General features: G+C 41.4%; 1 protein-coding gene across 3 annotated transcripts in view; it reads left to right on the plus strand.

Annotated features, from left to right (window-relative positions):
* LOC124133690 (cyclic nucleotide-gated cation channel alpha-3-like) overlaps positions 1 to 17,925 on the plus strand; it is a 237,658-nt gene that overhangs the window by 173,947 nt on the left and 45,786 nt on the right. For 2 of the 3 annotated variants that reach the window (XM_046498159.2, XM_046498158.2), the window contains exon 2: positions 16,651 to 16,907. In XM_046498159.2, the coding sequence (XP_046354115.1) occupies positions 16,683 to 16,907 (225 nt within the window). In that variant the 5' untranslated portion in view covers positions 16,651 to 16,682. The remainder of the gene's footprint in view (positions 1 to 16,650; positions 16,908 to 17,925) is intronic. The other variant, XM_046498160.2, reaches the window with a different exon arrangement.

The following is a 17,925-nucleotide window of genomic DNA, read 5'->3' on the forward strand; positions in this document are numbered from 1 at the left end:
GGTATGCACTTTGTGCAATTTAGACCTCCATCTACAAGTGAGCTACCTCTTGATTTGATAGGTATCAACTTTGTGCAATATAAGACCTCCATCTACAAGTGATCTGCCTCTTGATTTTATAAGTATGGACTTTGTGCAATATAAACCTCCATCTACAAGTGAGCTGCCTCTTGGTTTTATAGGTATGGACTTTGTGCAATATAGACCTCCATCTACAAGTGAGCTGCCTCTTGATTTTATAAGTATGGACTTTGTGCAATATAGACCTCCATCTACAAGTGAGCTGCCTCTTGATTTTATAAGTATGGACTGTGCAATATAGACCTGCATCTATAAGTGAGCTGCATCTTAGCTTTATAGGTATGAACTTTGTGCAGTATAGACCTCCATCTACAAGTGAGCTACCCTTCGTTTTATGGGTATGAACTTTGTGCAATATAGACCTCCATCTACAAGTGAGCTGCCTCTTGGCTTTATAGGTTTGAACTTTGTGCAATATAGACCTCCATCTACAAGTGAGCTACTTGTTGGTTTTATAGGTATGCACTTTGTGCAATATAGACCTCCATCTACAAGTGAGCTGCCTCTTGGCTTTATAGGTATGAACTTTGTGCAATATAGACCTCCATCTACAAGTGAGCTACCTCTTGGTTTTATAGGTATGAACTTTGTGCAATATAGACCTCCATCTACAAGTGAGCTACCTCTTGGTTTTATAGGTATGCACTTTGTGCAATATATACCTCCATCTACAAGTGAGCTTGTAGATGGAGGTCTATATTGCACAAAGTTCATACCTCTTGGCTTTATAGGTATGAACTTTGTGCAATATAGATCTCCATCTACAAGTGAGCTGCCTCTTGGCTTTATAGGTATGAACTTTGTGCAATATAGATCTCCATCTACAAGTGAGCTGCCTCTTGGCTTTATAGGTATGAACTTTGTGCAATATAGACCTCCATCTACAAGCGAGCTGCCTCTTGATTTTATAAGTATGGACTTTGTGCAATATAGACCTCCATCTACAAGTGAGCTGCCTCTTGGTTTTATAGGTATGCACTTTGTGCAATATAGACCTCCATCTACAAGTGAGCTGCCTCTTGGCGTTATAGGTATGAACTTTGTGCAATATAGACCTCCATCTACAAGTGAGCTACCTCTTGGTTTTATAGGTATGAACTTTGTGCAATATAGACCTCCATCTACAAGTGAGCTACCTCTTGGTTTTATAGGTATGCACTTTGTGCAATATAGACCTCTATCTACAAGTGAGCTACCTCTTGATTTGATAGGTATCAACTTTGTGCAATATAGACCTCCATCTACAAGTGAGCTACCTCTTGGCTTTATAGGTATGAATTTTGTGCAATAAAGACCTCCATCTACAAGTGATCTGCCTCTTGATTTTATAAGTATGGACTGTGCAATATAGACCTGCATCTATAAGTGAGCTGCATCTTGGCTTTATAGGTATGAACTTTGTGCAATATAGACCTCCATCTACAAGTGAGCTACCCTTCGTTTTATAGGTATGAACTTTGTGCAGTATAGACCTCCATCTACAAGTGAGCTACCCTTCGTTTTATGGGTATGAACTTTGTGCAATATAGACCTCCATCTACAAGTGAGCTGCCTCTTGGCTTTATAGGTTTGAACTTTGTGCAATATAGACCTCCATCTACAAGTGAGCTACTTGTTGGTTTTATAGGTATGCACTTTGTGCAATATAGACCTCCATCTACAAGTGAGCTGCCTCTTGGCTTTATAGGTATGAACTTTGTGCAATATAGACCTCCATCTACAAGTGAGCTACCTCTTGGTTTTATAGGTATGAACTTTGTGCAATATAGACCTCCATCTACAAGTGAGCTACCTCTTGGTTTTATAGGTATGCACTTTGTGCAATATATACCTCCATCTACAAGTGAGCTTGTAGATGGAGGTCTATATTGCACAAAGTTCATACCTCTTGGCTTTATAGGTATGAACTTTGTGCAATATAGATCTCCATCTACAAGTGAGCTGCCTCTTGGCTTTATAGGTATGAACTTTGTGCAATATAGATCTCCATCTACAAGTGAGCTGCCTCTTGGCTTTATAGGTATGAACTTTGTGCAATATAGACCTCCATCTACAAGCGAGCTGCCTCTTGATTTTATAAGTATGGACTTTGTGCAATATAGACCTGCATCTACAAGTGAGCTGCCTCTTGGTTTTATAGGTATGCACTTTGTGCAATATAGACCTCCATCTACAAGTGAGCTGCCTCTTGGCGTTATAGGTATGAACTTTGTGCAATATAGACCTCCATCTACAAGTGAGCTACCTCTTGGTTTTATAGGTATGAACTTTGTGCAATATAGACCTCCATCTACAAGTGAGCTACCTCTTGGTTTTATAGGTATGCACTTTGTGCAATATAGACCTCCATCTACAAGTGAGCTACCTCTTGATTTGATAGGTATCAACTTTGTGCAATATAGACCTCCATCTACAAGTGAGCTACCTCTTGGCTTTATAGGTATGAATTTTGTGCAATATAGACCTCCATCTACAAGTGATCTGCCTCTTGATTTTATAAGTATGGACTGTGCAATATAGACCTGCATCTATAAGTGAGCTGCATCTTGGCTTTATAGGTATGAACTTTGTGCAGTATAGACCTCCATCTACAAGTGAGCTACCCTTCGTTTTATAGGTATGAACTTTGTGCAATATAGACCTCCATCTACAAGTGAGCTACCTCTTCGTTTTATAGTTATGAACTTTGTGCAATATAGACCTCCATCTACAAGTGAGCTACCTCTTGGCTTTATAGTTATGAACTTTGTGCAATATAGACCTCCATCTACAAGTGAGCTGCCTCTTGGCTTTATAGGTATGAACTTTGTGCAATATAGACCTCCATCTACAAGTGAGCTACCTCTTCGTTTTATAGTTATGAACTTTGTGCAATATAGACCTCCATCTACAAGTGAGCTGCCTCTTGGTTTTATAGGTATGAACTTTGTGCAATATAGACCTCCATCTACAAGTGAGCTGCCTCTTGGCTTTATAGGTATGAACTTTGTGCAATATAGACCTCCATCTACAAGTGAGCTACCTCTTGGCTTTATAGGTATGAACTTTGTGCAATATAGACCTCCATCTACAAGTGAGCTGCCTCTTGGTTTTATAGGTATGAACTTTGTGCAATATAGACCTCCATCTACAAGTGAGCTGCCTCTTGATTTTATAGGTATGAACTTTGTGCAATATAGACCTGCATCTACAAGTGAGCTGCCTCTTGGCATTATTATATTCGAGACTGATTGTTCTCCGACGTTTACGTTTTATATTTTATAAATATGACCACAGTAAAGTATATAACTTTATCTACATGTTTGTTTATATAAGTAAGAACCTAAGTACAGAGCTCCGTCTGTACAGCATTTGGCAATATTCTTACAATGGCGACACCCTACAGGGTAAAAGCTTCGTCATCTTACTGAAATTGACCCTAAGCCAAGAACATAAAGCACTATGATCATGCAATTAGTGGAAGTCCATCACGGTATGTAATCAAAGGCAGCACAGACAGGTCAATACTTAATCACAAACAGGCCTTAAATTTGTGTACATGTCATTACTTTCGGTTTCTATGGCAACGCAAAATGATATGTCCTGGTTTTGAAAGCAAATTAGTGGAAAGCGTGACACTCCAATCGAGACAGGATTGGATACATGGTGTTCTATATGACGCAGGAGAACATCGCGCGACATTGATTCCTCTGCGTTATGGCTGGTGTTTGCGGGATCGGGACAACGCGGGAGCTCTATGCTCGTTAGTAGTATAATCATCTATCTTCAGTGTCAAATCTTGGGTGACGTTAGATGAGAAAATTGATGAATTTTCCGTCCACATTTATTGAAACTCATACGTATTGACTTCGGTCCCACCAACGTCTGGTACTCAGTTTGGTTCTGGTGAGATGTAGTTATCTCTTAATGTTTAATCCCAGTTAGGTAGCCACTACTGAGTCGTCAAATGCCAGGTGATGTATGTTGATGTCGACTGGAATGGCACCATTGAGAGCTGGGTTTTGCGATTGCTAACTGGTTGCAGGGTATGGTGCAAGATAGGCAGTCCCCTGTGGCCTTAGATACAAGTAAAGTCCCATTGTTAGATGAATGAGTTATGAATTTGTTGCTGATCGTAGAAGGATAAGTTGACATATTTGCTCTCAGGAAAAGAATTAAATTAATGTACAAGTTGGTTCCCGATGTTAGCAGGATGATGTACACGTTAGTTTCCTGTGTCACAGCAGGTCTGGATCATGTACAAGTTGGTTCCCGATGTTAGCAGGATGATGTACAAGTTAGTTTTCTTTGTCACAGCAGGTCTTGATCGTGTACAAGTTGGTTCCCGATGTAAGCAGGATGATGTACGAGTTAGTTTCCTGTGTCACAGCAGGTCTGGATCGTGTACAAGTTGGTTCCCGATGTTAGCAGGATGATGTACAAGTTAGTTTCCTGTGTCACAGCAGGTCTGGATCGTGTACAAGTTGGTTCCCGATGTTAGCAGGATGATGTACAAGTTAGTTTCCTGTGTCACAGCAGGTCTGGATCATGTACAAGTTGGTCCCCGATGTTAGCAGGATGATGTACAAGTTAGTTTACTGTGTCACAGCAGGTCTGGATCATGTACAAGTGTGTCCCCGATGCAAGCAGGATTGTCGATAAGTCGATTGTTCCAGATATTAGCAGGATCGGCTGTTTATGCTGGTGACAAGATCAGTCACGCTAATGCCACCTAATGTCGACAGCAACACAAATTCCCTGATGATTTGATTGTTCAAATATTTCCATCTATTAATGGTCATCCTATTTTCCTGTACTTTGTACATTTTGTCATGTGATGATCTTTTGACAATATTTGTGTTTTAGTTTCGAGAAGTATTGTTGTGTGTATATTGTAATTACTATTTATATTTGATTGCTAATGTCATCATAAACACTTCTTTCTCACAAGTCTTACAACGCTCAAGGCCCCGTAAAACTTTCAAAATTTGTGTGAGGAAAAGTTCCGCATTTGACGCATCAGTGACTTGAAGCACATATTCCCGTGGTTTATTTTGGTGAAAATTGACTTACCTTTGCATGTGTTTGTGACGGACAGGATACTATTGCACGATACACCTTTTCGTGACACCTGGTATCATCACTATTTGATAGCGATTCATAAACACATGCTTATGATACAGTCGGACTCGTCCAATGGACTCTTGCTTATAAAAGAGATTAAGATATAAAAGAGGGTATAATTATTTTGATTATTAATATACCGTTGTAATGTAAGTAGTATTTGCATCCGTTTAAATATATTAGGTCCACATTACGATATAAGGAATACAGGAATATCTGTGTTGCTTTTCAAGACATCAAGTCTAGCTGTGGGCGCCTTTTCCCTTCTGTAGTAGTTTCTATTTTTAAAACGGTAAGATTCTGGCAGACATAATGGGCCCTTGTTTGGCACTGCGGTGGAATGAGAGGACTGGACCCCAGCTCTCTTAATGGCACATGTCTGGGATAGAAGATCGGGGTTATTATCATCTTTTAGATATTTATTCAAAGCAGAAAATATCCCAAGTATTCTCGACCTACCGAAACAAGTGTGTGAAGAGAACATGAAAGAAAATACTCGTCAGGTCTTCTTTGATATACTAGTATATGAAGCCTCGTTTGTTGCGTCTTCATCCTTAACGAACAACCGTATGGTCTATCAAAGTGGTCAGCACCACTGGGCATTTATGTCATCTGTTTGTGGCAGTGGGTATTTTAGCGGTTAAAGCATTTGCTCGTCGCTCCGAAGACAAAGGTTTGATCTCTCACGTGAGCACCATATATGTGATTTCCCTTCTCTGTTCACAACATTGTATGGCTGGACTATGGCTAATAGAGCCGTGAAACGACACAAATTACCCATAGGGGCAGGGATATAGATGAAACTGTTTTCAGTAATCTTCACTCGGCATTATAACAACTATTCCAATGTTTTCATTGTTTTCGAAGAGGCCCATAGCCATGTGACGTCGTATGAAGGTATTGTCACAAGTAATTGAAGATGACATTACCATTGTTCACAGCGCCATGACGATTTTATGTGACGTAGTTCAAACAATAGAATCACTGAGCCGATGTATCTATTGAGATGAGGAAGGTAATACATTTTCTCTCAAAAAAGAGGTGAGGTGAAATGGGGTTTAACGTCGCGTCCAAGATTATTGCAAGATTATTGCACGTGCATGCACGTGTGTGTGTGACTGCTTGTACTAGACCGGACTGATGACGATTTATAGTGCTAGCTCACTGAGATACCATGCCGCTGTTTGACATGAATACCCCACTCAGACACAGTATACTGACTCCGAGCCGACCAGTCCTTGTTTTAGCCCCTTAATGCCGAGCGCCAGACAGGGTAACAACAAATACCATCTTTTAACGTCTTTTGGTTATGACGCGGCCGGGGATCGAACTCCGGACATTCGGCTCTCCGGGCGGACGCTCTACCACTAGGCCACGGAGGCGGTCCTCTCAAACAAGAAGACAATTGGTGAAGAACATGTACACCCATGTTTGATGGTGGCTAACAATGAAAACATAAGGACCGGTTATTCGACGGTGATGTATTTGATACGGGTATCATAGTTGTGTTTTGGATCTTACGTTTGCAGTGTTACGGCGACTGTTTTCAACCGAGAAACGTTTTCATAACGCTTAAAATTGGTAACATCCTAGTTTCAAGTGAGTGAGTATGGTTTTACGCCAGTTTAGGCAATATTACCACAATATCACGGCGGGGGACACCGGCAATGAGCGTCACACATTGTTCCCATGTCGGAATCGAACCCGGCTCTTCGGAGTGACGAGCCAACGCTTTAACCACTAGGCTACCCGACCGCCCCTAGTTTCAAGTACTTACTTTCTTTAACGTTTCTTGAAAGTACCCAAGCGTTGTAATTCAGAAAACTGCTCGAGAAATATAACCCGTTATTTCTCGTTGACCATAGGGTAATCTCAAACGACTCACAAATTGTATGAAGGTATCACCGGCAAAGGAAAACGGTATCTCTAGTCACATATAGTGTTATATAGCCCATGTACATGTAGGTGGGGATTCTACCTTGGTAACTGTGACTGCTTGCGAATGTTTAGCACATATTAACAATACATATACTGTTGATCAAATAACCTTATTTGCGGCATGGAGCTTAGTGGTTAAAGCCTCAAATGTGCGGCTAATTCTCTGTGTCCCCCGCTGTGATATTGCTAGAGTTTAGTAAAACACGGTGCAAAACATTACTCACCAAACTTTCATTATCATTATGTACTCATCATGAGTGAGTGAATTTGGATTAACGCCGCTTTTAACAGTATTCCAGTTATATCTCGGCGTGTCAGCTTAATGTGGGAGGAAAGCCCGTAGTGATGCAGGTCTCACCCGTTTACCACGTCGGTGAAAACCACGAGCACAGGATGGTGCTGACAAACCAAGAAACATAATCGGGGCGAAGCGGGATTCGAACCCACAACCATAGGTTTCTGGCATGCCCAAGGGACGCAACTCTGCACAGCGAATCGCGGCGCCTTAGACGACTGGGTCACCCCCCAGTAGTGCAAAGGTCGAACAATACTTCTCCCAAAGAAAGGTGATTTGACTGATCCCAAAAACGTCCGCCCTATAATTTGTCCGAAAACACAGTACAAAATATTTACAGGGTGTATTTCAGATCTTGTGTCACCCTACTCCAATGACGTTATTAACATGGAGTAGAGGGGAGCCAGAAAGAGATTAAAAATTCAAAAATTCAAATCCTGAACAAGAAACAACGATGGTCAATGGTATTCACGCGATCACAAATTCATTTCTGGCTTAGCAACGGAAACTGTCCTGCTTGATCCTATGACATATTGGCACAGTTCTATAGTACCACTTTAATATTAAATTCTTGACGTCATTATCTATGGTTAAATTAATCCGACAAAGGTTAATCACCACGTCTGAAATTACCGGGAAGCTAGGATAGTATTCTACTTTACTTACTTGGGTAACGCTTTCTGTTTCATGCAGCTCTTTGCTTTACTGAAAGCCTTACTGTCTATCAATACATACAGACTGACATACCGATATCAGTTAGGTCGCCAATACTTCATGCCTCCCATGATTTGGTTTGTTTGTTTGTTGTTTTACGCCGCACTCAGCAATATTCCAGCTATATGACGGCGGTGATGTGAGGTGAAGAGAGGTTTTACCGGTCTGTAAATAATCGAGTCTGGACCAAACAATCCAGCGATTTACATCATGAGCATCGATCCACGCAATTGGGATCGATGACATGCATCAACCAAGTCAGCGATCCTGACCACCCGATCCCGTTAGTCGCCTTTTACGACAAGCATAGTCGCCTTTTACGGCAAGCATTGGTTGCTGAAGACCTATTCTATCCCGGGTCTTCACGGGGTCTCCCATGAGAACCGAGTTAAACGGGGATCCGATGGCCAGGCTATGTTACTTGGTTGATTGCCTGTCACGGTATCCCAAAGGCGCAGATCGCTGCTCGTGCATTTAGTCACTGGTTTGCCTCATAAATCCTTTTTTACCGATCACCTGCAGCATTGCATAACATGCACTTAGTCATGGTCTATAAGGTTAAATGTAGCCTTGGTTAAAACAGGTACGTAACATTAAACAAACAGTACATCGAAACATATTGACATATTTATCACTGTACGGTATATGAAATTCCGTATGATATGATGACCCGGTTCAGAAAGCGATCGTAGCGCTTAGATGATCGTAAAACATAATTTAACATAGGCTTACGACACTTGTAGCGCTACGTATACGGTCGCTTTGTGGAACGGGGCCCTGAACTTAGCCTGCTGGTTGAGGTGACTATGCCGGACACTGAGTTGGATTCCTTGCATTCATGTTCACACATACTTCAATATCGGATATTGGTAAAAGCGGCGTAAAACATCACTCATCCACCATGTGATTTGAACAGACAGGCCGCGTTTCTTCAACGGGTTCCCATGGGTACAAAATCATGAGTGTATATGGTTTTACGCCGCTTTTAGCAATATTCCAGTAATATCACGGCGGGAGACACCAGAAATGGGCTTCACATATTATACCCATGTCGGGAGTCGAACCCGGGTCTTTGGCTACCCGACCGCCCTACAAAATCAGAACTATGTTGGAACAGTTATTTGTCCGTAAAGATTACACAATCTGACATTTTCATGTGGATATTTACAACATATTATGACATTTGTCGACGTTGCATTTCATCCTGGGATTTGCTCTTGAGGAAGTAAAGATTCCTGTCATAAACCTCCCATTTAACCGTCAAGGCCATGTGGATACTCATTCTCCTGCCTGTCTTAACGACGTTTAAACTTTCACCACAGCTTGGGCATAAAAGTGATTGAGAGTGATGACACCTAAATGCATCGCATGCTCCAAACATTGCGACATTTCTTTATCATGTCGGTTATCTTAGATGGAGTGGATGCACAATACCGGTGACCCGAGTTCTAAACAATTCATCCATGGGGATTCCGGGGCAGAACGGGTTCTCAGAACTCAATGGTTGTCTCCCCGTGGAGATTCCGGGACAGTATAGGTAAGCAGACAGGTGGGGATTCCAGGGTAGACTAGGTGTCCAGTACCCATGCTTGTCTCCCCGTGGAGGTTCCGGGACATTATAGATAAGCAGATAAGTGGGGATTCCAGGGTAGAATAGGTCCCAAAGGAACTACACTTGTCTCCCCGTGGAGATTCCAGGGCAGACTAGGTGCCCAGTACTCATGCTTGTCTCCCCGTGGAGATTCCGGGACATTATAGATTAGCAGATAGGTGGGGATTCCAGGGTAGAATAGGTGTCCAGTACCCATGCTTGTCTCCCCGTGGAGGTTCCGGGACATTATAGATAAGCAGATAGGTGGGGATTCCAGGGTAGAATAGGTGTCCAGTACCCATGCTTGTCTCCCCGTGGAGGTTCCGGGACATTATAGATAAGCAGATAGGTTTGGGATTCCAGGGTAGAATAGGTGTCCAGTACCCATGCTTGTCTCCCCGTGGAGGTTCCGGGACATTATAGATAAGCAGATAGGTGGGGATTCCAGGGCAGACTAGGTGTCCAGTACCCATGCTTGTCTCCCCGTGGAGATTCCGGGACATTATAGATTAGCAGATAGGTGGGGATTCCAGGGTAGAATAGGTGTCCAGTACCCATGCTTGTCTCCCCGTGGAGGTTCCGGGACATTATAGATAAGCAGATAGGTGGGGATTCCAGGGTAGAATAGGTGTCCAGTACCCATGCTTGTCTCCCCGTGGAGGTTCCGGGACATTATAGATAAGCAGATAGGTGGGGATTCCAGGGTAGAATAGGTCCCAAAGGAACTACACTTGTCTCCCCGTGGAGATTCCAGGGCAGACTAGGTGCCCAGTACTCATGCTTGTCTCCCCGTGGAGATTCCAGGGCAGACTAGGTGCCCAGTACTCATGCTTGTCTCCCCGTGGGGTTTCCAGGGAAGAGTGGGTCCCAAATACCCCATGTGTGTCACCCCGTGGGGATTCCAGGCTAGAATAGATCCCAACTACCATACGATTGTCTCCATGTGGAGTATCCATGTCATAACAGGTCCCCCCACCCCAACCCACCCCCACCCCACCCCCACCCCCCATGCTTGTCTCCTCCTGGGGATTCCATGAAAGAAATGGTTCCAACTTACCCATACTTGTCATAATAGCAACGTGTAACCTAGCTAAGTGCTCATGTTGTCAATCACTAGATTGAATATTTCTGACTCAGTCATATGTTCCTCTTGATTTTCTATAATACCTACATTTGTAAATTGAACGACGATGCCAAATATACACATATTCGAGAACGTATATGTCTTCTTGGCTGAGGGACATCGCTTATGTATGCATAAAATTGTCTCCAAATCAAGTGCACTGTAATTCTATTGTGTGTCTTATCTTACTTACATGTGTTGGTCAATGACGTTTTCATAGATGTGCTATGTACAACAGGAAATAATATACCCGCCGTCATGGCAACTGACATCCTAGCGATCTCTCCTTACTGTGAAACGGCGTCGCTTAATGTATATTAACATTGACTTTTATGTACGTGTCGTCTGGAGCTCACATGGCAATATGGCGACAAACACTTCGCATCTGAATCTCCATTTGTTGTCTTCTCATGGTACACGGCCATTCCCCTCGTGCCTACAACTTAAACAATAGACGGGTCGTTTATAATACTATAATATTTACAATGGTAGTTACATGATGATTATTCCATAATGCAGGTGCGCTAAAGCTGTAAATATAGCTGACCCGCCTACACAGACTCTGTGACGTCAAGCCTGTCGGATGTTTCAACTGTCTTAACATCAGTGGTTTCCTGTCGTAAATGGCTCAAACAATTTTCAACGAGGCTGTGCATCAATGTTGATCCATTTACATATCAGATCATAATAAATCTCTACTAAAAGTAGAGCCATGTGTATGATTCCGACTTCATCATGAGCATGTAATCATCTCCATAATCATAATAAACGTATGCTAAAAGCAGTCCATTATGTGATCCCGACCTTATCAAGATCACATGTTTATGAATCACCTTCTAATAGTGATGATGCCAGGCGTTTGCGAAAAGGGGACCGTAGCCCGTCCCACAGGTAATACCCGTCACAAACACATGCAAAGGCAAGTCAATTGTTCACTGGTGTTTGAAGAAGATGGGTTAAGTGGGTATTTGGACAAGATGGGGTTAAGTCGGTGTTTTTTAATCACGATATTCAATTAATTTGCACTTCGCGAGGTAAGACCCGTTTTATTACAATATTATATAAATGTTGATTATGGATCAGATCGTCTTGACTGGGCACCGCTATTTTGTTTGAAACAAGTGCAAGTAATATGATAGTGGAATCTGCTTGGTCAGTATGAGGGACATCTAGAAGGAACATAACTCGTCCTTGTCATTGGTAGCTCAACGATCTAACAACAACTGGAATTACGGGAACATATGGTACAATTCAAAACACATGTTTTAAGCAGATTTAATGCGATTATGGAAATATTTTTTAATCGCTTTTAATTCATGAATCACTGTCATTGAGTTATAAGTGATACTGGGATCCGTTTAAAGGTCAATCAACATACGATCTAAGAAGCTTTACCTGTGTTCAGTAAAACATACTCATCATGTATATGATTCTGTATTTTTGGTTTTTTAAATGATGATAACATTGAGTATATCGTTGTATCCATGGCGACGATTTCAATGTTTCGGGCATGCGGCTTGCCAAATGGTTTCAAGCTCCGCAACTCAGATGCCAATGGTAAGTGGATTTGATTCCCACATAATCATCTTTGGTTTGTCAGCATCATATCCGTTCTCACTGGTTCCGCCAAAGTGTAAACGTCTACGATCTGCATCACATAGAGCCCCCTCCAACATTGAGCTGAAACGTCGTTTTATAACTGACATATCCTTCAAAAGGGTGTTAAATCCAACTCTATCATTCAGTGTTGCAGGTTTTCTCTCTCCAGTTCTTATACCTTATACCTTATACCTTACAGACACCAATATATTTATTTATTCAGTAAAAGGAAAATCACTGTGCATGTACAAATTTTCACAGAGCATGAAAAATCATATATAAGCAGGCACTTGTCTTATTCCTGTCTATAGTTCGAAAGCAGGTACTAGTCTAAACAAAGTCGTAAAGGTCTGAGACATGCAGGCCTTCCACCCACATTAAGTTGACACGCCGGGATATATCAAAATCTTGATTTTACCCATATTAATCTTCCAGTATCATAAAGTGTTGTTAATATCGTATTCTAGTTCGCCTCCCGGACGGACTGTCCGCATTGTAATCTCTTGCAAACAGGACGAGAACATCGCGTGAAACAATGCGAGACTATGCGACATAACTTATGCTCTCATTCTTGAAGCAACAAATGGTTTTAAGTATTCTTGAAACCAAAGCTCAGTGAAACCTATACATATTTGATCTCTACGTACCACTGTGATATTTCTCAATGAAGTAAATCTAACACTCAGTCCAATATCGTTTCTACTTCACGTATGTCAATGTCAAGTTCATTTCCAACATGTCAATCTCACCATGCACCATGTACAAGGTTAGTACAAAATAATGTAAATGTCGGTTTACGAAGTAACAAATGTGTCATCTATATCACGGAAGAATGAAACCAGTGATTGATAGTATGAGCAGCGACCCGATCATCGCCGATAGGGTACGATGGATGGCACCCCCTCCCCCGAACTCCAATTAGTCCCGACTACGACAAACATGATACACAGGTGACCAACTCTGTACCGGAACCTCCACGAGGGCAACGTGTCTGGAAGGCCCCACTACGACAAACATGATACACAGGTGACCAACTCTGTGCCGGAATCTCCACGAGGGCAACGTGTCGGGAAGGCCCCACTACGACAAACATGATACACAGGTGACCAACTCTGTGCCGGAACCTCCACGAGGGCAACGTGTCTGGAAGGCCCCACTACGACAAACATGATACACAGGTGACCAACTCTGTGCCGGAATCTCCACGAGGGCAACGTGTCGGGAAGGCCCCACTACGACAAACATGATACACAGGTGACCAACTCTGTACCGGAACCTCCACGAGGGCAACGTGTCTGGAAGGCCCCACTTGACACAGACCACGGGCGTGTTTCATTTTGATTGAACCAACACAGCCCACAAACCAAGAATCATCCTTTATGCGAATATGGGATTCGAACCTGCTATTAGCAGATCCTTGCATGGCTAAGGGATGGAATTCTGGCCATAAAAATCAGGCGCCTTAGAGCGCGTGCACTGGGCTACAATTAAATACGAACAGCTGTTTTTCGTTGGCGTTTCAGTCTCATTCGTCGATGGCATTGTGTACATTTACCAGGCGGATTTGTCTCCAGCACTGCCATCCATATTTGTCGAGATATTCCAACTTAAAAAAATGTTTGTTTGCTTTGAGGATTAAATAAAGTGGTGGTCTAGGTCAAGGTGGTCTGGTTGGAGCACGCATCTTAGTGCAAATCTCGATCCATAAAGTGACGTTGACGCTACGATTGTCGATGGTTTGAGAGTTCAGGTTTCTATGACTTTGCTGTGCCCAATGCTGTCATGACTCATATCACGATTAGATTATACGATTAGAAAACAGCATTTTTTTTTATTAAAATGTAGACTTACTCTTGTCATAGCATTTGTTACCCATCTTCCTCCTTTAATCATTCGATGGGTCTGCGTAAATCTATCCTACTCAAAATGAGTTAAACAACACCGACAGTTGGAAGGTTGTGATTCAATACCCACAAGCCATGACAGATTCACCATAGTCATATGGAAAATTCGGTGTTCTTTAACTTCTTTTGAGTAGTATATAAATATTATAACGTGTGCATTGAATGGTATAAACAGTGGATTGGCTCAATGAACCCAATGGGTATGGGTTATATTCCCATTTTGTATCATTCATGGTCATCCTTAGTTCAGTGCGTTCCGTATTATATATGTCTGGTGCCCATTCTACAGTCTCAAAGCTTCACATTCCTCAAAGCGGTATTAAATCCAACATACTCACTCATGCAAAGCTTGAAACTGAAGTTCAGCTAAAGAGGAACACTTCTGTATGAATATACAGTAGACTACGGTTATAACGAACTCAATGGGACCACTAATTTTAGTTCATCATAACCATTGTTTGTTAAAGGCATATATACAGTATATACAAAGTGAATGACAGAGAGAAATATCAGTTCGTTATATCCGTCAGTTCGGTTTAAGCGTGTTCGTTATAAACGTAGTTTACTGTAACATCTTTTCGTTCTGAACTGCCGGGCAATAGAGGTATACACTTAAAAATGGATTTGACCCAACAATTACAAACGTTATCAAGACATTACTAGGCTGAAAACAGTCACCGGAACACTGCAAACTTAACGTCCAAAACACAACTATGATACTCGTATCAAATACATCACCATCGAATAAACATTTCTTGTTGTGTTTCAGTGTTTCAAACATGGGTGTATACTACGGTGTATTCGGATACTCTGAATTATTACTAGTTCGGAGTAATGCCGATTATATTATGCTAGCACACTGAGATACCATGCCGTTGTTTAACATGAATACACCATTCAGACAGAGTACGAGTATACTACCCCTAAGCCGGCCTGTCCTAGTTTCAGCCCCTCAATGCCAAGCACCAGTCAGGGTAACAACAAGTACCATCTTTTAACGTCTGTTGGTATGACGCTGCCGAGGATCGAACTCAGGACCGTCCGCTCCTCGGGGTGACGCTCTACCACTGGGCGATTGAGGCGGTCCAATACAACTTAAACAAAAAGGAAATTACATATCACACAAGTTTTCAATGAGAATTTAATCATGGCATTTCAGTTGGGTATACATTTCCGATCTGGATTCTATTGATGCGAGTTAAGACAAGGGATTTAAAACAATAGTTGACCTCCAAGGTAAATGTCAAACGACGAATGTGGGTGGCGTGTTAAAGTGCAAAACCACAGCGAGGGTCTGTCAAAAAATGTTGGTGGGCGGTACGGAGCTGAAATCTCAAATAGAAGAGCAAATCACAATACATAGATTTTAGGGATGTGAGACAATTTCCAAATCATGTTTTCAATCTTACGTAAGCAGACTCATTATCTTAAATATTATTACATTTGTGGGCAGTTGGTTTTTTAAAAGTTTAAACAGTTTCTAAATTATTAAATTGTTGATCTTATATTTAAAAATTGACCACAACATTGTTTTCTTTTATTGAGGCATGAACATAAAAAAAACTGATGTGCACACTGTGTAGCGGATTAACACGAAGTCTTCACTTCACAGTCTGCTTTTTTAATCAGTAACAGAACTTTAGACAACCATACGACAGCGACATCGTTCAGCGCTATGATACAACATCATCCCCGCCTGTTCTATTAGCTAATCAGGAAACTGTAGTCCGTTAGTGGGCGTGGTCTAATTATCGGTTAAACATAAACGCAAAAACAATTGTTTGGTCAGCCGATCAAATACAGTGGAATTTAATTATAAGATTTTACCTATGTCTTAAAGCAACACGCTTGCGGTGGTTGTAATCACTGATACATGGGACACCCATCCCTTCTTAAGTATAAGTAGATGCTGATGCTGGGGCACACTAAAACAACCAAGGACTCACAGTGGATCAGGGTCATCCCATATTTGTCGATATATATGTATTTACCCTAACTTAAAAAAATATTGTTTGCTTTGTGGATTAAAAAAAGTGGTTAAGATATGCCAAAAAAACATGACAAAAAGTCAATAATGGCAGGAAAACAAAAAACACTTTTCATTTTATTTCATAAAAACTGTTAAAATGGTTTAAAAGTCACTGCATAATATATGAACATATTGGTCTTATATATCATATCATTTTTTTCCAGATGCAGACACGAACTTTAATATAAGCTGTTGTATATAACCATGAAATATATTTGGACTTTTTAATGCAATATGCATTATTTATTTCTAACAGTTACCTCCCTTTTTCAGATGACCAATCGTAGCCTGAAGGCCACGTCAAGATGGCGTCCACGAGCCGCTCCCAGGATAAGCTCACAGGGAAGAGGTCGTTTGAGGAAGAACTGGAGGTGATAGAGAATGGCGGTCTCAGCCCTCAGCCCTCCGTCCGGACTGAAGACGACGCCTGTTCCGAGATCCTCCGCATCGAGCAGAAAGCGGCGGCGGAGGAAAAATACCGGAACTCCGCCATGGGGAGGATCGTCCGCACGCTACAGGTGAGATGCAACGTAAGTTGGAATGCCGCTTTACCTACTTCACTTCCCGTAGAACAGACTCCAGGGGACGGATTGTTTGGAGTAGATCCTTGATAAGGGCCTACATAGAGCCCTAATCGAGTGTTACTTCATACAATTCGAGTCACCCTGGAACGAGTACAAAGCATGTATGAAGTGATTGAACTGGGGTCTAATAATAATAATAATAATAATAATAATAATAATAATAATGATGTGCACATATAATGCGCTAGTCTCCATGTAGCAATCATCCTCAAAGCGCTTCATTCAAATGTCACTCTGGAAAGGGTTTTTTTAACAAACGTGTCTTTAGTTGCTTTGAATGTCTGAAATGTTGAGGAAAGTCTAATCTCAAGTGGAAGATCATTCCATAACTTTGGAGCAGACACACTGAAAGTCTTAAGTCCATAGCTGGAAAGTCTATGCTGAGGAACAGGTAGCAGGTGTTGATTTGCTGATCGAAGAGTTCTTGGTGGATTATGAAGCTGAAAGTGTTATTCGAGAATATATTTATTTTCGAAGAAAATCACTTTTCTTGGTTCTTTAAACAGTTTCCATCTTTGATTTGAATGTTCAGACCGTTTATGTCTATGTTTATCAACTATCTATGTATTTTATTACGCATTTAGTATACTAATATAAGGAATATTAATCGTAGTGTTTAAGATCGAAAACACTGGATTTGGGAATTCAACCTATATATAAACCTCAGTCATCAATTCATATCATGCAACAAAATGCTATTGTGATGGAAAGTAAGATACTGTTAATGGTTCATTTATCAATTTGCCTGTGTCTTAATATTTGCGCTGCAAGCTAATATTAGCATACGTAGATACTTCCAGTAAGCAGCTCTTTCCAGGTCGATTACTTTGTGAAGTGTTCCATAAATTCGTGATTCTGCAGAAATGATTTCAAAAGCTCACAGGTATTCATTCTGTGCCCATTCATTTCATAGACACTAGCTCGTGCGGATGTTTATGAATATTTAATGAATTTGCCATCATTA

This window comes from Haliotis rufescens, unplaced genomic scaffold (genome assembly GCF_023055435.1).
Source record: "Haliotis rufescens isolate VD_foot unplaced genomic scaffold, xgHalRufe1.0.p SCAF_7, whole genome shotgun sequence".
In the NCBI taxonomy this organism is placed as follows: Eukaryota; Metazoa; Mollusca; class Gastropoda; order Lepetellida; family Haliotidae; genus Haliotis; species Haliotis rufescens.